The sequence below is a fragment of the Delphinus delphis genome, chromosome 9, assembly GCF_949987515.2.
Source record: "Delphinus delphis chromosome 9, mDelDel1.2, whole genome shotgun sequence".
NCBI lineage: Eukaryota > Metazoa > Chordata > Mammalia > Artiodactyla > Delphinidae > Delphinus > Delphinus delphis.
The window spans coordinates 26,632,794-26,659,781 of NC_082691.1; the positions used below are offsets into that span (position 1 = coordinate 26,632,794).

Sequence of the window (26,988 nt, forward strand, 5' to 3'; positions counted from 1 at the left end):
AGAGTAAATACATTTTTTTAATGTGCCTACATCATAGATTTCTGGAAGAGCCTAATGTACATGAATCATCAGAATCATAACGTTTTTGTACAGTCACAAAAACAAAACAAAGCCAAATAAACAACTATTTGAGTGCAAACTCTGTTCTGCTAGCAAAGGCATGGTTTTAGTGCAAAGGCAAGTGTTTTTTTTTTTTTTAATCAATTTCTCTTTCAGCTCTTCCTAAGGCTGGTTTGATGGAGCAGATCAAAGACCATGGCACAAAATGAATGTGAATAAAAAGTCAAAATAAATGCTGAAATTGAAAAAGAAAATATTGGTCAAAGTAGTCTAAACATATAACTAACACAAGGTAAGCATAAAGCAATGAAATAAGTGGTATTTTAGTTTTTAATCAACAGGCTATAAAAGACAGAATTAACATTTTAATGTCCAAATACATAAAAACTGTGTACATGCATGCACAAAAAAAATTATTACAGATACTGAAGAGTAATCATTCTACTAAAAAAAAAAATCTCTAGTTCATCTTCCTTTTTAAAAAGCTGAATTATTAAACATAAACTGTTAGGTAATTTATTTAGTACATATGTAAGAAAAGACAGTTCTATTTACTTCTCTTTCATAGATTTTATATCTATAATATATTTTCAAAGGTATCTTAGTTTGAGAACCTTGATGCTAAAGAACAGTAACAGTTTTAAGTCTTCACATTCAAATAAAAATGAAATTTTTTTCAATACCGTATATTTTATTTCTTTGAATCATTTTTTGAAAGTGCTTCATTGATACAGGATTCACTGACAAATTCATAGCCTTCCAGAATATTCTATCAGCTGCCACATCTAATTCTTAATCAGTCTGAATGAACAGTAGTTTACAGCATACTACTTAGCCTTTGTTTCTTCTTAGTTATGATTATACACTTCTTTAGACCGAAGGATATATTTGTGTAATAGGTAAGAATGAGAACTTAAAGTTGGACGTACCTGAATTTGAATCCTCTTACATTCTTACTACTCAAAATATAGTCTTTGTATCAGGACCATCACCTGGGAGCTTATTAGAAATGCAGTATCTCTGACCAAATCTACTGAATAGAAATCTGCATTCTAACAAGAACCAGGGGTGAACCAAATGCACATTAAAGTTTGAGAAACACTGGCCTACCTTGTTTTGTTAAATACATTTCATTGGGCAAGTTAAAGGAATCCTCAAAGACCCAGCTTCCTCATTGAAAAATGAGACTAATAATGGTGTCTAGAGCACAGCATTATTGTGAGAAATAATCAGATAATGCTACTTGGTAAACAGTAAGATCTAACTGGCATTAAATTTTATCATCTACCTCAAATTTGTATATTCAAGATATTTTCCAATATATTTATTTATGTAATTACATTGGTACCCCACCCAGATAAATTAAAGCTCCTTTTATCCAGAAGTCTGTCTGAGTATAAGCCTCCAACAAAGTAGAAGTAAATTAATAATGCCATCTTGCATTCATTTACAATACAATGCAGCACCTGTTTTTCAATTAGACTCAAAATATTCCTCTTCCAAATAATGTATTTTATTTTCATAGAATCAAAAAAGTTAAATAAAGAATCTAGTTTGAAAACAAACATGAATCCTTCTCCCTCACATAAAATCTAACTAATTCTACATTTAATTAGTCATTGTGTATTCTGCCATCATGTGCTTAAGATAGTCACTGATCGCACAGGACTCAAATAATGCACCAGATGTCTAGACCTTCAATTCCAAATGATAAAAAGGAAAGTCTCATTAGGCTCCCATTTTAATCCAATTAAGGCAAGATACATCCTACTTCATTCTATGACCTTTTGCAAAGGACTGTGATGTCCAGATTACCTGCTTCCTACCTCTGGAGAAAAAATGTAAGCTGATAAAAATCAATATAAATGGAATCATTTTCAGTTGTCATTAGTGAATATTAATCACTTAAGTAGAAAGCACCTAATTTCTATTAGATAAACTTTTAATCAAAACATATTTACATCCATAAATGATGCTTTAAAAGGGTATTCACATCTCCATAATTGAAGATAATAATGCTTTGAATCTTCCAGTCATGAAAGTTTACCTTACCATTTATACATTTCTTAAAAATTGTTTCATAGAAGACCTTAATAGACTTTTCTCCAAAGAAGACGTACAGATAGCCAGCAGGCACATGAAAAAATGCTCAGTATCACTAATTATTAGAGAAATGCAAATCAAAACTACAATGAGGTACCACCTCATACCAATCAAAATGGCCACCATTAAAAAGTCTGCAAGTAACAAATGCTGGAGAGGGTGTGGAGAAAAGGGAACCCTCCTACACTGTTGGTAGGAGTGTAAGTTGGTGTAGCCACTATGGAAAACAGTATGGAGGTTCATCAGAAAACTCAAAACAGTGTTACCATATGATCCAGCAATCCCACTCCTGGGCATATACCCAGACAAAACTATAATTCAAAAAGATACAGGCACCCCTATGTTCATAGCAGCACTATTCACAATAGCCAAGACATGGAAACAACCTAAAAGTCCACTGACAGATGAAGAAGACGTGGTACACATATACAATGGAATACTACTCAGCCATAAAAAGGAACAAAATAATGCCAAATGCAGCGACAAAGATGCAACTAAAGATTATCATACTAAGTGAAGTAAAGTCAGAAAGAGAAAGACAAATACCATATGATATCACTTACATGTGGAATCTAAAATATGGCATAAATGAACCTATCTACAAAACAGAAACAGACTCACAGACATAGACAACAGACCTATGGTTGCCAAGGGGCAGGAGGGAAGGGAGTTAGTAGAGGCAAACTATTACATTTAGAATGGATAAACAACAAGGTCCTACTGTAGAGCACAGGGAACTATACCCAGTTGGCTGGGATAAACCGTAATGGAAAAGAATACTCAAAAAAGGGTATATATGTGTATAACTGAGCCACTTTGCTGTACAGCAGAAATTGCACAACACTGTAAATCAACTATACATCAATTAAAAAGAAATTAAGTGTTTCAACTTCTGGCAATATGGCATACCAAATATTCCAAAGGCCCCTCCTATTTCAACAAGATCCTGGATACTTTAAGAAACATAAAAATGTATAAGGGCCAAAAAACACAAGGACAATTTCTGAGTGCCAAGGTATATATATAATACATTAATCTAAAACTCTGAGCTGTAAGTGATAAGTAAACAGGGAATTCAGAGTTATCCTGGAACAAACACCTGTAACAGTGCTGAGATCTGTAGAATAAGAGGAGCTAAACTTCAGCTCCAGCATTACCTCTAACAAAAGATGCATAAGAACTTTATGAAGAAATTTTTAAACTTTATTAAATGGTATTAAAGTAGCTAAGTGGAAAGAATATCATGTTTATCAATAGAAAGACAAAATATCATAATGATATCAATTCTTCCAAATTTGGTTTGAGTCAACGCAATACCATTCAAAATCCCAGTAAAGATTTTTCTGCATAATAGCATGCTGAATCTAAAATTTAGGTACAGTATGAAGGTTCAAGAACACTCAAGATCCTTTTGAAGAGGAACATGGTGAGAAGGTGTGTCTACCAGCTTGATAAATGGGCTTCACTGGGGGAAGGTAAATTATTTAATAAATGGCCCCAGGAAGACTGATTAGAAAATAATTTAATTTGTATTGCAACTTATAACTATATACTAAGGCTTCCCTGGTGGCTCAGTGGTTAAGAATCTGCCTGCCAATGCAGGGGACATGGGTTCGAGGCCTGGTCCGGGAAGATCTCACATGCCCTGGAGCAACTAAACCCATGCACCACAACTACTGAGCCTGCGCTCTAGAGCCTGTGAGCCACAACTACTGAGCCCATGTGCCACAACTACTGAAGCCCACGCACCCTAGAGCCCATGCTCTGCAACAAGAGAAGCCACCACAATGAGAAGCCCACGCACCACAACAGAGTAGCCCCCACTTGCCGTAACTAGAGAAAGCCGCGCATAGCAAGGAAGAACCAAAGCCGCCAAAAATAAATAAATAAATTTATAAAATTATTTTTAAAAACTATGTACTAATATTAGCTACAGGTGGGTTAAATAAATCTGAAAGAAATGGAACCTTTTAGAATACTTAAAAAATATTTATAACCTCAGGGTAGGGAAGCCTTTCTTAAACAAAACACACCCCAAAATACTAATAATTTTTTTAAAGTTGACTTTGCATCAAAATTGAGAACTTACTTTATCAAAATATACCATAAAGACAATGAAAAGCCAAGTCACAAACTGGAAAAAGATATTTGCATCACATGTAACTTAAATAAATTACCATCAAGAATAGATAACTTACAAATCAATTTAAACAATTAAAATGTGCAAAAGGTATGAAGAGATATGTCACTGATAAGGAAACAAGAATGGTCACTGAATATAAAACAAGATGTCCACCTCATTAGTAATAAGCAGAGGTACCATTTGGTACTCATTTGGTTACCTATAATTAAGAAGTCTGATATTGCTACTTATCGGCCAGAATATGGACCAATGCGGACTCAAATACTGCTAGTGGAGGTCTAAATTGATGCAACTATTTGGGAAAATCATTGTCATACTTGTATAAAGGTGATTTTGTGAATACCCTACAGTCAGGTAATTCTACTGTCACGTACTGACCCTACAGAAATTCTTGCACATGTGCACCAGGAGACTTGTTCCAAGAAAATGTAGCCACCCTGTTCATGGTAGCACCTATTTGGAAACAATCCAAATAATAATTTACCAGCAGAGAATAAATGAATAAATTAAGATAGATCCTCAGAAAATAGTATTTTACCATGAATAAAAATGAATTAAAGCTAAGCACAAACATCTAGATAAATCACGCAAACATAATGTTGACAGAAGAATGCAAGTGGCTGATGACTACATACAGCATAATGTGATTTTAATAAAGCTGATAAACAAGCAAGCTAACACATGTTTAGCAAAACATCTACGTGAGGTACAGCTACTTTTAGAGAGCCAAGAAATGAGTAATGAAATGTCTAGCGTATTGGCTACCCCTGGCAGGGAGGCAGGGTGATGAGACAGGAAAGTACTACAAAGGCAGCTTTAAGGATGCTGGCCATATTCATGGGTTTTACATTGTATGATCTATTTAAACATGACTATTATGCATCATAACTTACATATGTATAAAAAGATGTATGTACCAATTAAATTCGGTTTCTCTGTATTTAAATCACCTAATATAAGAAAATAAACTAATAATTAGATATAAGCTAACTCATTATTTGGTGTTCACAGTTCATCTTTTATGAACATATCACTGAACACAGTTTCTCAGGAAAAGAAAGCATACTAAAGAAAACCTCCAAATAAAACATGAAAGATAAATAATAAATGAGTAATGGAAAATAATAAAATGAGCAGATACAATTTAAACTTACCACCAGGGCTTTGGATCTGTTGCTCAGAAGTTTCTCAATATCCCTGGCTGCAATTTCCACCAGCTGGCGTGCGTTATTTGGTTCCACGGTATACAAATCTTGGTATTTCTCATAAATCTGTATGAAGGGAAAATAAAATTAATAAGAACAATAATTGCTTATTTGGCTCCTAAATGCTCATTAGAATATATTTAAAACCATAAACAACTGATTTGAAAGGCAACCCCTTTCCTTTCTTCATCGTGATCTTTTCTGAGTTTAGGTGTGTCCGAAATATATACATAAATATCAATTTGCTGTAAGACCACAACCTCACCAAAATAGTGTGTCATGTTAACAGGTTGTAAAACATCTTGTACCACAGTGGTTTGTGTATGCAATTTTGTGACCTGAAGTTGTACCCCCAACCTCAAAACCTGGTATTAACTGCTTTCAGCATTTTAAAGAAAGAGGGAGGCCATTCTAGAAAACAGAAGAATTAAGCACAGGAGGTCAAACCTGGAGGATGTGTGCAGTGAACAAAGGTTGGGGGAAGCGGAATACGATACTGTGATAAGGGAGACTTGCACTTTTTCCCTCGCTGCAATCACTGAGGCTAAAAACTATGCTGCTAAGCTTTATGACCAGAAAGAGAGACACGGAGAATGAAACCCCTCCCCTGCTCAGGTTCATCCTGGTGACCCAGGGAACTTCATTTCACAGAGAAGAGGAAGGTCACTGAGCTCTACATTAAAGTTTGGTTAAAGCTGTAATAGTATAAACATTTTTATTATGAAATTGAATTTTTTTTTAATTCAGCAAATAAAACTATACTGAAAGTAAGCTAGACAGCAATAGGAAAACAACTACGTTTCTTGCTCACTTCAGTGTTTATGGAAGGAATTCCCCAGAGTGGCAATAAGATGCACCTGGTTTACCGAGCTTGTACGCTCCTAGCAAGAGAGGAAGAATTAAAGAAAGGAGGGAGAAAAAAAAAAAACAGTGACTGTGTTTGTGACTGGAGGGCCGAGCTGAGAAGGAAATCCCTTATGCATCCAACAGATGGGCTGCACATGCATGACTAAACCATCTTTGAAAGCCAGGGACTGGCAGGTTTCTACCGTCTCATGAGAAGTGAAACCAGGCACAAGTAGGAACCGGTTCAACCCTGCTTTTTACTGGCATAACGCCAGCATTCTGTGTTACTACCAACAGGTTCTACAGCCTGTTCCCAGCTGAGCATGGATGCTGCTGGTGAACACTGGCTTCAAAAGTTCACAAAGGGCTTCCCTGGTGGCACAGTGGTTGAGAGTCCGCCTGCCGATGCAGGGGACACGGGTTCGTGCCCCGGTCCGGGAAGATCCCACATGCCGCGGAACGTCTGGGCCCGTGAGCCATGGCCGCTGAGCCTGCACGTCTGGAGCCTGTGCTCCGCAACGGGAGAGGCCACAACAGTGAGAGACCCGCGTATCGCAAAAAAAAAAAAAAAAAAGTTCACAAATACATATGCTAATATTTATTTTTTTAAGTATTTTGGTTTTCCATGAAGTTATACATTTTTATTTAAGTGATTAAAACATACCAATCTTTTAATTAAAAACAATTAACTATAATTAAATTAATAAACTAATCAATAGTTTAAGATTTCAAACTCTTACTGCTAAAATTATCCTTTTCAAACCGTGAGGCTTTTCTCACATTTGTTTGAATTTTGACCTTGTAGGTTTTCATTCCAATTATTCAAGGCACGATAACTTAGCCATATAAAATTCCTATATTTAGTTTCATTCAGGATTCCTGCATATTACTGGATTGCCTCTGCTTTCTTCTACTGATGAGTAGATTATTGAGTCCTATTTTTAAAGACCCAGGTTATCCATGAAGTACTCCCTCCAACCCAAGGCTGCCTCTTTCATTTCAGCCTAAAATGCCATCCAGAAACATGTACTCCTGAATAGATTAATTGATTTTGGAGTACAAACAGATAAACCTCAACATCACTTTAACTGATCCAGGATATTTAGCTCTTTGCAGCAAAACGGATATAGCTAATTGGTGTGAAAGGCAGTTGTGCTTTGTACCATTAATATCTTGTCCATTTCTGTCTGAAGTCTAACCTCCTTCCTGTGGTATAGGAACTCAAATAGAATTGAGAGTTGGTAAAGATTAGTTCAGGACACACAATCTCTACTTCACATTATATACTACAGTTAATGGCATTTATTAGTCATTATCTATGTACGCCAGACACATTACAGGTGCTATAAAGACTGAATGAATTATAAATCAGAAGAAACAATTTTAGTTCAAGTATATGTATTTTTCTCAAATAGATACAGAATATTCTCACAAGTTCTGTTTATACTGTAATTTTTAAATGCGTAGAAAATAAAAAATAAGGTCTAGGTTGCAAATAAACTATAATAAATAAAGGAAAGGAAGCTTAAGCCTAGATCCCCAATGTAAATATCCTACCGTTTACTTTTTTATGTATAAAACCACATTTGAAATGTTTCCTTTGTAATAAAAATGAATTAGAACCATATAACTGCCCCCACCAAAAGAACTGGACCTTGCTTCTGGTTTCAAAGAATGCAGTATTCTTTTTTGTTGCATGAGATACTGTGAAGGCTCTCAAAAAGTCTCCTGGTGTATGTTCAGTAAACAATTTTCAGAGTAGAAGGTTTCACGTGGATGTTTAAGATGATCTATCTCCATAATTTACAGATATTTATAATTCTTTCCACCACTAAAATAAACCACATTTCTCCAATATTTAACATGTTAACATATGAATATTTTAAAGAGCCTAAAGTATCTTTTCTTTTCCTCTTCCTAGCTTTTTTTCCTTTTTTAAAAATTAATTATCTGCTTTACCATTTTACCCTATGTTTCTCCTGCAAGAAAAAGAGCATGGTGGAAATAATATGAGTTTCTGGCACCAGATAGAGCTCAATTCAAATCACATGTCAACTCCTCACACGCTATGTGACACTGGCTTCCATTTCTTCTACTAGAAAGAACGCAGCACATAAAGAGAATTCAAGACAGGATCTTTTTCCTCCTGACTGTATATTAATATGCTTTAATTTTTTGTGTAGTTCAAACCTTCTCACTGCCACCCTTGACACTAGTTTGACAAAAAGAATACCTGTTGCTTGCACATTCCTTCTTTCCTACAATCTTAGTTAACTGGCTTTAATGTTCTTTCACTACTAAATTCACAGGCCAAGTTGTGCTGTGATGAAAACAGAGACTATGGTTTCCCTACCCTTTTCACTGAAAACTTCTTTCTAAGTCTCTTTGCTCTAAATAAGTCCATGGTTTTTTCAGAATAATACATTTAAAAATTACTTCATATGTAATATCTAAAAAGTGACAGCACTCATTGATATAATCGCTTAGTAAACATACCTAAAGAAATGTTTCAGAAGTCTTAATACTTAGTATTACACCATGGAATTATGCCATGAAATAATACCAATACCCCAGAGGTGTTTACTAAAAGCTAGATAGGCTTCCAAGTTTTGGATGACCTAGACGATTATATTAGCAATCACATTCAGGCAGCTACTCTGAGGTGTTTCACATACATCATTTACTCACTTTAAGAAATCTAAAAAATATCTTTAACTAACCAATTGTATTAGTGAGAACAGTAGGTTTCAGGCTTTGGAATACCAGAGTGGAGGGAGTTTAAATCCCATTTCACATCATTCAGGAGCAAACCACTGCCTAGAGCAGCAGGCCACATGATAATGTGTCATGTTTAGGTAAAGGGAGTCTGCAGTGCCACTGTAGGCCCAGGACCTTCCTTGGCTTCAGCAGGATGTAAAGAAATAGGAAAGCCCTTTAGGATGAACAAGAAAGGTAGCTGAGAATTAAGGATCAGTATGTCTGCTAGGAGACCGTCTCAGTGCAGGTTCAGGGGGATCCTAATGCAGAGACAGAGATGGACAGTGGGAAGCAGAGGTCCAGCTGAAGGACGATGGTGACAATCAATCATCCAGAGCTGAGGCACCCTACACAGGCTGGAGAGACTGGCCGAGCTCTTAGCAGCAATTACATTAATAACCATATCGAGAGAACAGAAGAGAGCAAATACACCAGATATCTTACCACATAAGTTTCCCCTTACACCCAGATGCCCAGGAGAAAAGTTAAGAAAATCAGAGAATACTGAAAGAGAGTTGAAACTTAGAATTTATTGAATACATAATTGGCCACAAGAGGCTGTTTTAAACTGAAAGAGACTAACCTTGAAATGCTGAGACTAATTTTTTTCCCCTCCTGGGAGAGAGAATGGCAGCCCATGGTAAGTTAAGTTCCCTAAAGAGAAACAAAGTCAAATTTCTGCATATTAAACTTTAAATATGAAAATTTTGACAGCCCCTTCCCTCAGTGCTTTTACATTTACTTTCCTCCAATGGAACTTGTCCTGGACAAGCCAGCAAGACCTCTGCCATCTTTCTGAAGGGCATTCCTCCTTGGACAGTCCCTGATGAAACAGGAGTTTCCTTACAAATGGGTAGCAATATTCTAATGTAAGACCTTGCCCTTGGCCCCTACCTAATTGCATCAGGGCACATCAGACCTTGAAGCAGCTAATTTCTGAATTAATGGCCTGTGAGGAGTCAGGTACAAAGGATCCATATAAACAAGGATAATATACTGAACCAATCAGATTCTCTCACCATAGGATGACAAGTTGGATGGATCAAGGGCAGAAGCAGCAACAAAAGTGAAAAGAGGAAAGGAGGAAAACAGTCTTCAGATACTATTGAGTGACATAAGTGATGGCTGTGGTAGGTAGAATAGTGACCTTCCAAAGATACTCACATCCTAATCTCTAGAACCTGTGACTATGTTGTTACATGGCAAAGGGGAATTAAGTTTGCAGAAGAAGTTTTGCTAATCAGCTGCACTTAAAGAGATTATCCTGTATTGTCCTGGTGAGTACAATGTAATCACAAAGGTCCTAAAAATGGAAGAGGAAAATGTAACCATGCAAGAGAAAACCAGAGAGATGGCAACGTGAGAAGAAATCAGCCTGTGTTGCTGGCTTTCAAGAGGGAGGAAAGGGGCCATGAGTCAAGGAAAGGACTTCTGATCTACAGCATTGTAACATAATAAATCTGTGTTATAAATATATAGTAATTTGTCACACTAACAAGAGAAAACTAACACAGTGAGTTAGCTGTGAAGAGCCCCCAGCTGAGAGGCAAACAATACTCAGCCTTTGGGGCTGCCTTAGCTCCGGACGTTCCCTCCCACTGCCCAAACTATCTTCTAAATGCCTTTAATTCTTGCTGAAACCCAGGCTCTTCCCGAGTTCCCTTAAATGTACTACCTTTATTTTTCTTTTACGGGTAGTTCTATGATACACTCCCCAAGTGATTCACTCTGCCAAAAACTAAAAATGCTACAAAGCATTTTTGTAAGTTGTGATTAACATTATTTATTACTACTTTGCATGTCCATTTCATTAGTCACCAGATTCACTTCAATGAAATGAAAAATGAGCTCTACCGTGAGAAATGCACAATTTCCGTTAGACTTTATGATATAATGAAATTATCTCAGGACTCCCATTATAACCTTCATAATTGTATAGGATTCTGAAAAGAAACTTTAGACAGAAGAGCTAAAAATATAAAGCATAGATGGCACACTGTACAAAAATATATATGAATTGGGTGAATAAATATGATTCCACCTCATAGTAATGAAAGGTGGGATTAAGAGAAAATGTTACAATATAACCCTCATCATCATTCTAACTTCACTATCTTTATTGGCTAAATTCATATAACTTCAATACTAATGCAGGCAGGAAAAGAGATTCACTGTCTCCTCCACTGCTTTAGATATTCACAAAATCAGTTTTACTTTTAGTTGAACTTTGCAATGTGAGATGGTTTGGTGGTTTTTTTTTTTCTTTATTAAGTGTTCCATGGCCTTTTGAAATACATGTTCCCTAGCAACTTAGAAAGTCTTGTTTCTAAAAGATGCATTAACACAAAAGTATGATATAATTTTCTTTCTTGGTCACTTTCAAGGATGAAAGTTCCCTTAAGAAATTTTACGATTCAAAAGTAAAGTCTTTCTTTTAATTTATCATAAATCTCATCATCATCTAAGCTGGCCAACACAGAGAGATGTTGAGATATGGGAAGACTCCTTTATCTAAGGTAAAGAGTAACTAGTGACACTAAAATCTGAATTGATATTGGAATATATTTTACAAAAAAAAAAAAAAAAAAAAAACACCTACCTTCCTCCTTTGAAAATTAGCTGAATTTTAAAAAGTGAACTTTGCCATAAAAAATATGCAGTATTTCCTAGTTAACCCCCAAGCTCTTCAAACTCTCTCCTCTTCCCCTTTGATTAAAAAAGTGAATAACGCACTCTCTTAAACAAAAGTCAAGTTTTAAAATGCATTAGTTCTATTATACTGTCAGTTACGTCACCTAACACAGTTGGGTAAAAAAGGAATGCCAACACCAACTGCTGAAATATATTAATCCAATACAGTTTGCGTAAATTTATGAAGATATAAGCACTCATCTCATAAGATGAAAAGCATTATATTAATATCATTAAAAGAATCAAATTTGGGCTTCCCTGGTGGTGCAGTGGTTGAGAGTCCGCCTGCCGATGCAGGGGACACGGGTTCGTGCCCCGGTCCGGGAAGATCCCACATGCCGCGGAGCGGCTGGGCCCGTGAGCCATGGCCAATGAGCCTGTGCATCCGGAGCCTGTGCTCCGCAACGGGGGAGGCCACAACAGTGAGAGGCCCGCGTATCGCAAAAAAAAAAAAAAAAAAAAAAAAAGAATCAAATTTGATAGTCTACAACTTCATTTTAGGTAAATTACAGCCCCCTTCCTTTTTTTTCTTTTCCCAATAACCTAGGGTTTTTTTTGCTTTTTTTTTTGAAAATTGGGGTATACTTGCTTTACACTGTTGTGTTAGTTTCTGCTGTACAATGAAGTGAATCAGCTACACATACACATACATCCCCTCCCTCTTGGACCTCCCTCCCCCACCATACTACCTTTGAAATTTTTATGGCTTCAGATTTCTATTTTGCTACCTGTAAGCATATGCAAAGATAATCTAACATATAAGTATCATGTTTATTATGTATTTCCTACTTCTCTTAACCACAATGTTAGTGTCAAGAGGACAGAGACTTTTGCCCATTTCGTTCACTGGTACAGTCCAGCACATAGTATAGTGCCTGGCATGCAGTGAGCACTCAGTAAATACTGATGGCATGAATGACTGAATGGACAGTGACACTGGTACTATGTCAGGCTTTTCTAGGAATCTGAATGCTTACTTTAACGAGGGCTTCCTTGTATTTTAAAATCAATATCTATTCTGAACCAAAAACAAACGAGGCTATGTAAGGACCTATGCAGTTACATAGTGAAATAAAAACACAACACCTAAATGACAATTAGATTCTAATAATAAATACACAAAATAAGGTAATGATCAATATGAGGAAGAGTATTAGAGGTATAGAAAATTGTGCTGTCAGAATTCAGAGGAAATTAAATCACATGGGTTATGATAGTCCGAAACATGGTGAAAGATGGTATTACAGCCATGCTTCAAATGAAATGTGCATTAATAAGGAGGGAAAGAAATCTGAATGTGTGCGATACAAGGAATTATTGGACAATATTGAAAAGCAGGGCTTCCCTGGTGGCGCAGTGGTTGAGGGTCTGCCTGCTAATGCGGGGGACACGGGTTCGAGTCCTGGTCTGGGAGAATCCCACATGCCGCGGAGCGACTGGGCCCGTGTGCCGCGGCTACTGAGCCTGCGCGCCTGGAGCTTGTGCTCCACAACGGGGGAGGCCGTGATAGTGGGAGGCCCGCGCACCGCGATGAAGAGTGGCCCCCACTTGCCACAACTAGAGAAAGCCCTCGCACAGAAACGAAGACCCAACACAGCAAAAATAAATAAATAAATTACTAAACTCCTACCCCCAACATCTTCTTTAAAAAAAATATATATATATAGAAAAGCAAATTGAGATACTATTATGAAGAGCTATAAAATTCACGGTATTGGTTTGTATTTTACTATAGAGTCAACGCCAAGCTGTTTTAGACTGACTCCTACCTCAGAACTTCCAGTGCCTACTACAGCAATTAGTACATAGGAAGAATTCAAACTATAACATAGGTTTGTTTACTACAAACATGATCCGAATACACACACACACACACACACACACATACATATACATATATATGTGCACATGTACACACGTAATTATGTACATATATGCAAATACACATAAATGCACACATGCATATACAATATGTCTTGTTCTCAGATTTACAGTGCATGCTTTTCCTGTGATAGCTACATTAAACAGGCATTCTAACATCAAACGCAAGAGTTTGATAACACTTTCCCTACTTCTATTCATTCTGTTTGATATGATATAGCTTCTTAGCTGGGACAGCATCATGTTTCAAATGGGACATTATCTTGAGGATTATTTAGGAAGAATTAAGTCAGAATTGACGACCCTTCCACAGCATATACTGCTACTTGCCTTAGTTCCTAGGAACACGAATTTGACGGTGACACTTTTGAGCAACATATTAAAAATGTACGAAGGAACAGAACAAGTGACAACCATAAACATGCCTCTTCACTTTCTCCATATTACACATAGGAACACGTGATTATTTTTACCAAAACTACAAGTGAAATAGTAGGGGTCATTGCTGGAATAGGGAAAATAACTCTAACAAAGACTAAGGTGAGCATGAAAAAGATTCACATCAAGAATTCTTCAGTTTTTAGGTTGGAGACATCTCACACATATGGTAAGTTTAAGAGTCTCTTAGAATACTTAGAATTAAAACAAAGAAATATTAAGAATATTAAGATATGTATAAAAGCTACCTATTTGGTTTTTTGTTTGTCTTTAATTCCACAAGTAACTTATTAAACTATCTTGTTTCCCTTTGAATATCTGGAGCTGTATAAGAATTATATATGTATTTTGACCAGAAAATTCATATGCAATTAAAAGTAAAAGAGATCATACCAGATTTTATTAAAATTAAATTTAAAAATACTTAACCATAGGCTGAGTGAGTGGCTTGTTTAATGTCCTTAACCCCAAACGACCTAAATTCATTTCACTGCCAACAAAAGAATTTTAAAAAGCAGCAGTTCAATTTGCCCTTAACCATCATACCTTATTAACAAATGGCTTTTCTAAAGTAACATTGCTAGCTATCAACGCTGAGATCCAATTTTTTACAACTCTGTATTCATTTAAAGAATTTCAGACATTTATTCTTACCTCAAATTCTTCAGTTTTTCTAGAGCAGTTTCGCAACCTCAGCACAATGGACATTTTCACCAGATAATTCTTTGTTCTGGGGTGACATCCTGTGCACTATGAGATGTTTAGCAGCATCCTCAGCATCTAGACACTAGATGCCAGGAGCACTCACCCCCTCTCCCTCCAGTTGTGACAATCACAAATGTTCCCAAGTATTGACAAATGTCTCCTGGGGGACAAAACTGCCCTCAGCTGAGAACCACTGCTCTAGACATAAAGACATTAATGATGTCTTCAGGAAAAAAAAGCAGCAGCTCTATGTTGCATATTGAGAGTGCGCAGTAGCAAATAATGAATGGTCTTTTATGCCATTCATCTTCGTTCTAGAGAAGAAGCCAACACTTGGCTACATCACTTATGAGTTTTTAGCTTCCCTTTCCTCTGTGCAGCTAACAGACAAGAAAAGAGCATAGCCACTACCCATCACTCTCTCTGTAATTAGTACTACCAAACCATCTGATTTCTATTTGGGGAAACAATAACCAATAATTTATCCTTCAAGTGCAAGCATAACTTAAAGTGTTAATTCTTGATTGCTAATGGAACAGATTTGTAAGGTAAAAAAAATTTTTAATAGTCTTTCAGCATTCATGTTTGGGAAACAATACTACTTCACTTAAAAATCAGTTAATAAAATACTGAAAGTCACCCTAAGATCAGAAATCCCCTTAGAGTTTATTCCGTATCTTTGAAAATGAATGTAATTAACCACTGTCTTAAAACAACAGCTTCTTATTTAAAATCTCCAGTAGGTGGGTAAAGGGGGTCCACAGTCTCTACCGACAGTACATTCTGTAGTCAAGTAGATTTCCTTCTACTAAGAAAAAAAAAAGAGTTTTCTCCCCCAAAATAATAACAATCTCAGGTTGCTGACATAACTGTGGTAACTGATTTAGTTACAACATTTCATCATGGAGGGAATAAGGCAACTCTAAATAAAACCAGAAAATATGAAATAAAAATAAATAGCTTTATTTGAAAAGTAATTATATTACCTTTATAAAATAGTTATATTACTTTTATAAAGTAATATTACTTTTACAAAAGTAATATAAATATAAAGCTACATTTTTTTAAGTACTAAGCATTTAACTTCTGCATAGCATCTATTATTGCTCTCACATTTCTTGTTACATTCCCTTTTACCCCTGTTACATTTCTATAATGAAGGGAGAGTGTTACCATTTGCCTCAGTTGACTAGCAGGTAAAGAGAAATCTAATATCATCCAGCTACTTAACAGAATTCCCTAGAGTAGAAAAGAAGATTTCCCCAACACTGTTGTTGCCTCTGCATCTTGCTGATTCCCTAATCACAATCTCCAAGATTAATTATATTCCGCTTTACAGTATCTTCTTTTGTAAACAGATTAATAGATTAAACTATCTACCACCTAGAAAATGAATATTCTATTTACATAAAGATGGCATGACCACAATGTCAAAGTCAAAGCATCAGTCTGTTAATCCCATGAGTTACTAATGAAAAGCAATTCTTCACTTAAAACAGAAACCATTAATTACGTTATAGAAACCATTAATTATGTAAATACTAACTTAATTAAGAGCTCTGAATGCTCAATATTTAGACACATTTTATATTTACATCTTTGAGAGTATATTAAAATATGAAGGTATTGATTTCAACATAACTTTAACTTATGAAATCATAATAGTGAATCAAAATCCAGGAAATTCTATGAAAATACCTTTGAAGAATGATTCTACTTCAAAAATAAACTTCCAGGAAATATTAATCAATAAATTTCTTAAATATTTTTGCACATTCTAGCCTAACATGTTAGAAATCCGGACAATTTACTTTTAAGATGAAAGTCTTCGGAGGAGGAACCAAGATGGCGGAGTACAAGGACATGCTCTCACTCCCTCCTGTGAGAACACCAGAATCACAACTAGCTGCTGGACAATCATCGACAGGCAGACACGGGAACTCACCAGAAAAGATACCCCACATCCAAAGACAAAGGAGAAGCCACAATGAGATGGAAAGAGGGGCGCAATCACAGTCAAAATCAAATCCCATAACTGCTAGGTGGGTGACTCACAGACTGGAGAACACTTAGACCACAGAAGTCCACCCACTGGAATGAAGGTTCTGAGACCCACATCAGGCTTCCTGACCTGGGGGTCCGGCAACAGGAGGAGGAATTCCTAGAGAATCAGATATTGAAGCCTAGTGGGATTTGAATGCAGGACTTCGACAGGACTGGGGAAAACAGAGACTCCACTCTTGGAGGGCACACACAAAGTAGTGAGTGCATCAGGACCCAGGGGAAGGAGCAGTGACCCCAGGGGAGACTGAACCAGACCTACGTGCTAATGTTGGAGGGTCTCCTGCAGAGGGGGGGGATGGCTGTGGCTCACCGTGAGGACAAGGACACTGGCAGCAGAAGTTCTGGAAAGTACTCCTTGGCGTGAGCCCTCCCAGAGTCTGTCATTAGCCCCACCAAAGAGCCCAGGTAGGCTCCAGTGTTGTGTTGCCTCAGGCCAAACAACTAACAGAGAGGGAACACAGCCCCACCAATTAGCAGTCAAGTGGATTAAAGTTTTACTTAGCTCTGCCCACCAGAGCAACAGTCAGCTCTAGGCACTATGAGTACCTCCCATCAGGAAACTTACACAAGCCTCTTAGATAGCCTCATCCACCAGAGGGCAGACAGCGGAAGCAAGAAGAACTACAATCCTGCAGCCTATGGGTCGAAAACCACATTCACAGAAAGATAGACAAGATGAAAACACAGAGGGCTATGTACCAGATGAAGGAACAAGATAAATCCCCCAAAAAACAACTAAATGAAGTGGAGGTAGGCAACCTTCCAGAAAAAAAATTCAGAATAATGGTAGTGAAGATGATCCAGGACCCTGGAAAAACAATGGAGGCAAAGATCGAGAAGATGCAAGAAATGTTTAACAAAGACCTAGAAGAATTAAAGAACAAACAAACAGAGACGAACAATACAATAACTGAAAAGAAAACTACACTAGAAGGAATCAATAGCAGAATAACTGAGGCAGAAGAACGGATAAGTGACCTGGAAGACAGAATGGTGGAATTCACTGCTATGGAACAGAATAAAGAAAAAAGAATGAAAAGAAATGAAGACAGCCTAAGAGACCTCTGGGACAACATTAAACACAACAACATTTGGATTATAGGGGTCCCAAACGAGAAGAGACAGAGAAAGGACCAGAGAAAATATTTGAAGACATTATAGTTGAAAACTTCCCTAACATGGGAAAGGAAACAGCCACCCAAGTCCAGGAAGCACAGCGACTCCCATACAGGATAAACACAAGGAAAAACATGCCAAGACACATAGTAATCAACTTGGCAAAAATTAAAGACAAAGGAAAATTATTGAAAGCAGGAAGGGAAAAATGACAAATAACATACAAGGGAACTCCCATAACGTTAACAGCTGATTTTTCAGCAGAAACTCTACAAGCCAGAACGGAGTGGCATGATATACTTAAAGTGATGAAAGGGAAGAACCTACAACCAAGATTACTCTACCTGGCAAGGATCTTATTCAGATTCCATGGAGAAATCAAAAGCTTTACAGACAAGCAAAAGCTAAGAGAATTCAGAACCACCAAACCAGCTCTACAACACATTCTAAAGGAACTTCTCTAAGTGCGAAACACAAGAGAAGAAAGGGACCTACAAGAACAAACCCATAACAATAAAGAAAATGGTCCTAGGAACATACATATCAATAATAACCTTAAACGTGAATGTATTAAATGCTGCAACCAAAAGACACCGGCTTGCTGAATGGATATAAAAACAAGACCCATATATATGCGTTCTACAAGAGACCCACTTCAAACCTAGGGACACATACAGACTGAAAGTGAGGGGATGGAAAAAGATATTCCATGCAAATGAAAATCAAAAGAAAGCTGGAGTAGCAATCCTCATATCAGATAAAATAGACTTTAAAATAAAGAATGTTACAAGAGACAAGGAAGGACACTACATAATGATCATGGGATCAATCCAAGAAGAAATATAACAATTATAAATATATATGCACCCAACATAGGAGCACCTCAATACATAAGGCGACTGCTAACATCTCTAAAAGAGGAAATCGACAGTAACACAATAATAGTGGGGGACTTTAACACTTCACTCACACCAATGGACAGATCAGCCAAAATGAAAATAAATAAGGAAACAGAAGCTTTAAATGTCTCAATAAACCAGATAGATTTAATTGATATTAATAGGACATTCCATCAAAAAACAGCAGATTACACTTTCTTCTCATGTGCGCACAAAACATTCTCCAGGACAGATCACATCCTGGGTTATAAATCAAGCCTCAGTAAATTTAAGCAAATTGAAATTATACAAGAGTCTTTTCTGACCACAGCGCTATGAGATTAGAAATCAGTTACAGGGGGAAAAAACGTAAAAAACACAAACACATGGAAGCTAAACAATACGTTACTAAATAACAAAGAGATCCCTGAAGAAATCAAAGGAGAAATCAAAAAATACCTAGAGACAAGTGACAATGAAAACACGACGATCCAAAACCTAAGGGACGCAACAAAAGCCGTTCTAAGAGGGAAGTTTATAGCTATACAAGCCTACCTCAAGAAACAAGAAAAATCTCAAATAAACAATCCAACCTTACACCTGAAAGAACTAGAGAAAGAAGAACAAACAAAACCCAAAGTTATCATAAGGAAAGAAATCATAAAGATCAGAGCAGAAATAAATGAAATAGAAACAAAGAAAACAATAGCAAAGATCAATAAAACTAAAAGCTGGTTCTTTGAGAAGATAAACAAAATTGATAAACCATTAGCCAGACTCATCATGAAAAAGAGGGAGAGGACTCAAATCCATAAAATTAGAAATGAAAAAGGAGAAGTTACAAGAGACACCGCAGAAATACAAAGCATCCTAAGAGACTACTACAGGAAACTCTATGCCAACAAAATGGACAACCTGGAAGAAATGGACAAATTCTTAGAAATGCACAACCTGCCAAGACTGAATCAGGAAGAAATAGAAAATATGAACAAACCAATCACAAGTAATGAAATTGAAACTGTGATTTAAAATCTTCCAACAAACAAAAGTCCAGGACCAGACGGCTTCAAAGGTGAATTCTATCAAACATTTAGAGAAAAGCTAAAAACCATCCTTCTCAAACTCTTTCAAAAAACTGCAGAGAAAGGAACACTCCCAAACTCATTCTATGAGGCCACCATCACCCTGATAGCAAAACAGGACAAAGATACTACAAAAAAAGAAAATTACAGACCAATATCATTGATGAACATAGATGCAAAAATCCTCACAAAATACTAGCAAACAGAATCCAACAACACATTAAAAGGATCATACACCATGATCAAGTGGGATTTATCCCAGGGATGCAAGGATTCTTCAATATATGCAAATCAATCAATGTGATACACCATATTAACAAATTGAAGAATAAAAACCATATGATCATCTCAATAGATGCAGAAAAAGCTTTTGACAAAAGTCACCACCCATTTATGATAAAAACTCTCCAGAAAGTAGACATAGAGGGAACCTACCTCAACATAATAAAGGCCATATAAGACAAACCCAGAGCAAACATCATTCTCAATGGTGAAAAACTGAAAGCATTTCCTCTAAGATCAGGAACAAGACAAGGATGTCCACTCTCACCACTATTATTCAACATAGTTTTGAAATTCCTAGCCATGGCAATCAGAGAATAAAAAGAAATAAAAGGAAAACAAATTGGAAAGAAGAAGTAAAACTGTCACTGTTTGCAGATGACATGATACTATACATAGAGGATCCTAAAAATGCCAATAGAAAACTACTAGAGCTGATCAATGAATTTCGTAAAGTTGCGGGATACAAAATTAATGCACAGAAATCTCTTGCGTTCCTATACACTAATGATGAAAAATCTGAAAGAGAATTTATGGAAACACTCCCATTTACCATTGCAACAAAAAGAATAAAATACCTAGGAATAAACCTACCTAGGGAGACAAAAGACCTGTATGCAGAAAACTATAAGACACTGATGAAAGAAATTAAAGACGATACCAACAGATGGAGAGATACACCATGTTCTTGAATTAGAAGAATCACCATTGTGAAAATGACCATATTACCCAAAGCAATTTACAGATTCAATGCAATCCCTATCAAATTACCAATGGCATTTTTTATGGAACTAGAACAAATCATCTTAAAATTTGTATGGAGACACAAGAGACCCAGAATAGCCAAAGCAGTCTTAAGGGAAAAAAACGGAGCTGGAGGAATCAGACTCCCTGACTTCAGACTATACTGCAAAGCTACACTAATCAAAACACTATGGTACTGGCACAAAAACAGAAACATAGATCAATGGAACAAAATAGAAAGCCCAGAGATAAACCCACGCACCTATGGTAAACTAATCTATGACAAAGGAGGCAAAGATATATAATGGAGAAAAGACAGTCTCTTCAATAAGTGGTGCTGGGAAAACTGGACAGCTACATGTAAAAGAATGAAATTAGAACACTCCCTAACACCATACACAAAAATAAACTCAAAATGGATTTGAGACCTAAATGTAAGACCAGACACTATAAAACTGTTAGAGGAAAACATAGGAAGAACACTCTTTGACATAAATCACAGCAAGATCTTTTTTGATCCACCTCCTAGAGTAATGTAAATAAAAAAATAATAAACAAATGGGACCTAATGAAACATAAAAGCTTTTGCACAGCAAAGGAAACCATAAACAGAACGAAAAGACAACCCTCAGAATGGGAGAAAATATATGCCAACGAATCAACGGACAAAGAATTAATCTCCAAAATATATAAACAGCTCATGCAGCTCAATATTAAAGAAACAAACAACCCAATCCAAAAATGGGCAGAAGACCTAAATAGACATTTCTCCAAAGAAGACATACAGATGGCCAAGAGGCACATGAAAAGCTGCTCAATATCACTAATTATCAGAGAAATGCAAATCCAAACTACAATGAGGGCTTCCCTGGTGGCGCAGTGATTGAGAGTCCGCCTGCCGATGCAGGGGACGCAGGTTCGTGCCCCAGTCCGGGAGGATCCCACATGCTGCGGAGCGGCTGGGCCTGTGGGCCGTGGCCACTGGGCCTGCGCGTCCAGAGCCTGTGCTCCTTGACGGGAGAGGCCACAGTGGTGAAAGGCCTGTGTACTGCAAAAAAAAAAAACTACAATGTGGTATCACCTCACACCAGTTAGAAAGGGCATCATCAGAAAATCTACAAACAACAAATGCTGGAGAGGGTGTGGAGAAAAGGGAACCCTCTTGCACTGTTGCTGGGAATGTAATTTGATACAGCCACTATGGAGAACAGTATGGAGGTTCCTTAAGAAACTAAAAATAGAATTACCATATGACCCAGCAATCCCACTACTGGGCATATACCCAGGGAAAACCATAATTCAAAAAGATGCATGCACCCCTATGTTCATTGCAGCACTATTTACAGTAGCCAGGTCATGGAAGCAACCTAAATGCCCATCGACAGATGAATGGATAAAGAAGTTGTGGTACATATATACAGTGGAATATTACCCAGCCATAAAAAGGAACGAAATTGAGTCATTTGTTGAGACGTGGATGGATCTAGAGACTGTCATACAAAGCGAAGTAAGTCAGAAAGAGAAAAACAAATATCGTATATTAACGCATGTATGTGGAACCTAGAAAAATGGTACAGATGAACCAGTTTGCAGGGCAGAAGTTGAGACACAGATGTAGAGAACAAACGTATGGACACCAAGGGGGGAGAGCCGCGGGGCGGGGTGGGGATGGTGGTGTGATGAATTGGGCGATTGGGACTGACATGTATACACTGACGTGTATAAAATTGATGACTAATAAGAACCTGCTGTGTAAAAAAAAAATAAAATAAAATTCAAACATTAAAAAAACTAAAATAAAAAAGATGAAAGTCTTATAATAACAAGGTGACAAGCATCATTTCAACTCTCTTAGGTAACAAGAGGGATACAATAGTCTCTGTTAAAAAAAAGTTTGGATTTCCCTAACATCCTTCATTATAAGAAGACACAGCACATTAAAATTGAAATAGAAGGGGAAGTATGGACCAATGTCAGATAACGTGGGTGAGATTTCAAAATGCATATATTGTTAACACTGGAAGAACAGCCATTGTACCTTACAGGGACATAAGAGGAATCTGGGAGACTTACAAAACATCAAACAAGGCTTTAAGAAACACCTGACATTATACATTGGGGGGAAAGTCACAGGAAAGAAAATGTAGCCTGTAATTTGTGTGATGTCCAAAAAGGCTGCAAATGTCTCTGCATTCAGCCATGGGGAGCAGAAGATACAGAGCAAGTTAGGCCTTTCCTGTCCCTGGGCCTCAGGGCTACGACGAGGGTAAGGCAAGTGAGGTAGCGAGAGCACAAAATTTTAGGAGCCCCTAACTCACTCTAAGGGTCGTGCAAGTTCATGACCCTCAGAACAAGTGCACCTCCTTAAATTCTTCACCTTCAGTGTATCATGTACCTCACCTCAGTCCAGGTTCTGCTAGTCCCCTGTCCCCACCTGTCCCCTGCCAGGAATAAGAGACCTATTTGGAATGAGGAGAAACTCTACTTCTTCCCAAAATACGGTCTTCACATCTGCTTCCTAATACCAAATATGTTCTGCTCCAGGGCTCAAAGAGTAACCAAAGACTTAAATAACCAAGTGGAAATGATAACTATCAATCCCTTCCTTTTGTAATAAAAAAGAGTCTACAAGAAAGTCTTGGATTCCTAAAGGGAAAGGCGGAAGTGTGAATAAAATAGCACACAAAGGAGACAACTAACCTCCCTGATGATTGTAATTTGCTTCCACAGTTGTGGTTTGCTTTCCCCAGGGCAGAGTCAATCAGGTGCAGCAACTGAGGATTTCTGACATATTTGCAAAGTTCTATTTCCTTTTAATATAACTTTTTGCAGATTCAGCAAGGCATTTTATAGAAAAAATAAAGAGCAGTTTCTATTCATCAAGTTATTTTTAGAAAACTTTTGCATAAAGCAAATTCTTATTGTTATAGAAACCATTAATTTAGAATACCTGGTCATTTAGATACTGGTTGAAATTTTGGTATAACTTTATCATGAAATAATTTATTAATGTATTAAAGGAAAAATGGTTGCTATGAACTTAACCTTGTTTCCAAAAATATTAAGACCACTTTAATTTCTAAAATGTCATCTATTTATTAACATATGATTATCATCCTCTCCACTTGCCAGCACAATAGCTGAAAAAGTTTGTGTTTGTGTGTGTGTGTGTCTCAAAGTAATAAAATGCCTTCACTTTACTGAAAGAAATTGGAGAAGACATAAACAAATGGAAAAACATCCTGTGTTCATGGAACGGGAGAATTAATATTGTTAAAATGTCCATACTAACCAAAGCCATCTTTAGATTCAAGACAATTGCCATCAAAATACCAAACGCATTCTTTACAGAAGTAGAAGAAATCATCCTAAAATGTGTTTGGAACCACAAAAGACCCCAAATAGCCAAATCAATCCTGAGAACAAAGAACAAAACTGGAAGTATCACACTTGCTGCTTTCAAACTATACTACAAAGCCATGGTAATGAAAAACAGTATGGTACTGGCACAAAAATAAACACATAGACCACTGTAACAGAACAGACAGCCCAGAATTAAATCCCAGTACATACGATCAACTAATATTCAACAAGAGAGCCAAGAACACCCAAGGGGGAAAGGTTAGTCTCTTCAATCAATGATGCTGGGAAAACTGAAAAAAACACATGCAGGACAGTGAAACTGGACCTCTATCTCACACCATTCACAAAAATTAACTCGAAATGGAACAAAGACTTAAACTAAGACCTGATACCATAAAAATCCTAGAAAACATAGGCAAAAGGCTCACTGATATTGGTCTTGGCAATGATTCTTTGGGCACAGCGCCAAAAGCACAAACAACAAAAGCAAAACTCATCAAATGGGACTACATCAAATTCAAAAGCTTCTGCACAGCAACCACAAAAAAAACAATTAAAATGAAAAGGTAGCCTACAGAATGGGAGAAAAATTGGCAAACTAAATATCAGAAAGGGGTTAGTTTTTAAATATATTTTGCATATTAACATAACAAGAATAACAAAAATAATCCAATGGAAGAAAAGGGCAGAATAGAAATTTTTTCCAAAGAGGTCATCAAAATGAGCAACAGGCACATGATAAGATGCTCAACCTTACTAATCATCAGGAAAATGCAAATAAAAATCACAACAAGCTATCACCTCACACCTGTTAGAATGGCTATCATCAAGAGACAACAAGTGCTGGCACGTACTGGTGAAAAAATAATCCTTACACAGTATTGGTGGGAAGTAAATTAGTCCAAAAACTATGGAAAATAATATGGAGGTTCCTCAAAAACTTAAAATTAGACCTACCATATGATCCAGCAATTCTGCTTCTGGGGATATACCCAAAGGAAAGAAAATAGGAGTCTGAGGAGACATATGTACCTTCATGTTTATTTGCAGCACTATTCACAATAGCCAAGAAATGAAAACAACCCAAATGCCCATCAGTGGATGAATGAATAAAAAGATGTAGTATAGGGCTTCCCTGGTGGCACAGTGCTTGAGAGTCCGCCTGCCGATGCAGGGGACACGGGTTCGTGCCCTGGTCCGGGAAGATCCCACATGCCGCGGAGTGGCTAGGCCCGTGAGCCATGGCCACTGAGCCTGCGCGTCTGGAGCCTGTGCTCCGCAACGGGAGAGGCCACAACAGTGAGAGGCCCGCGTACCGCAAAAAAAAAAAAAAAATGTAGTATATATATATACAATAAAATATTATTCAACCATGAGAAAGAAGAATATTCTGCCATTTTCAACAACATGGATGGACCTTGAGCATATTACATTAAGTGAGATAAGCCAGACAGAGAAAGAAAAGTACTGTACGATATCACTTATGTGTAGAATCTAAAAAAATCAAACGTGTAAAAAAACAACAGCAACAACAACAGAGTAAAGCAGAGGTTACCAGGGGAGAGGGGACAGTGGGATAAAACTAACAGCGTTTAAGGGTACAAACTTGTAACAAATACTAAAATAGTGATACGGATTTAATGTATGGTTTACTGAACACAGACGATAATACTGTACTATAAGTATGTAATGTGATAAATATCATTACAATGGCCACCATATTAAAAAATATAAATGTATCAAAGTAACATGATGTGCAACTTAAATTTACATGATGTCAAATTTTATTCAATAAAATATAAACAAAAGTAATACAATGTCTCCAAAAATTTCTATAATTCAAATTGTTTAAAAATACATATATGTTTCATAATCTGGGGGTCTTTTTGTCTTGATCTATGATTTCATTCTTGATTATGTTTAAATATACATATATACCTTGCATTTTCTATTAACGTGTCTTTAATACATTTTTATATATAGCTCTTCAAAAAATAGTACCTATCAGTGGAAGACTAGTTGTCTTCCACTCTTTGTTCTGCCCTCTTCCACTGTGGGAGAGTAGGCGTATCATTACCCAGCTAAAGACTCCATTTCTCTGACTCCTTTCCAGTTAAGATGTGGCTATGAGAATAAGTTCTGACCACTAGAATGGGCGCAAGATGTCTTACCCTTACAGGGACTGTGTACCTGCTCTTCTAGTCTCTCTCCCTTTGCATGATGGCTGGGAAATAAGGGCAACTGAAAGGATCACCTTGGACCCAGGAAGGAAGCCGTATGCTGAGGATGGCAGAGCCACTCTGCTGACCCTAGACTGCACACCTCTAGATTGTCATATGAGAGAAAAATACACGGTTATCTTACGTCTTTGTTACATTGGTTCCGCCTGTACCTCCAACTAATATGATACTATACACTCAATTAATATAACAAATGAATGACATTTGTTGAGTTCTGATTATAGGTCAATAAATATTTTACATGGATTATGTCAACTACGTCAGCAACACCATGAGGTTAATAAATAAACATCTTGGCTAGATCACAAAGCTATCAACTGTAAGAACTACAGGTATAATAGTCTTTAAGATTTTTTTAAAGGATATGCTATAACATTCTATAAAAAATAA

The 26,988-nt window shown here is 36.9% G+C and overlaps 1 protein-coding gene across 2 annotated transcripts in view; it reads right to left on the reverse strand.

The window, feature by feature from the left end:
- CACNA2D1 (calcium voltage-gated channel auxiliary subunit alpha2delta 1) overlaps positions 1–26,988 on the reverse strand; it is a 515,294-nt gene that overhangs the window by 397,269 nt on the left and 91,037 nt on the right. For both annotated transcript variants that reach the window (XM_060020340.1, XM_060020339.1), the window contains exon 3: positions 5,461–5,577. In XM_060020340.1, the coding sequence (XP_059876323.1) occupies positions 5,461–5,577 (117 nt within the window). The remainder of the gene's footprint in view (positions 1–5,460; positions 5,578–26,988) is intronic.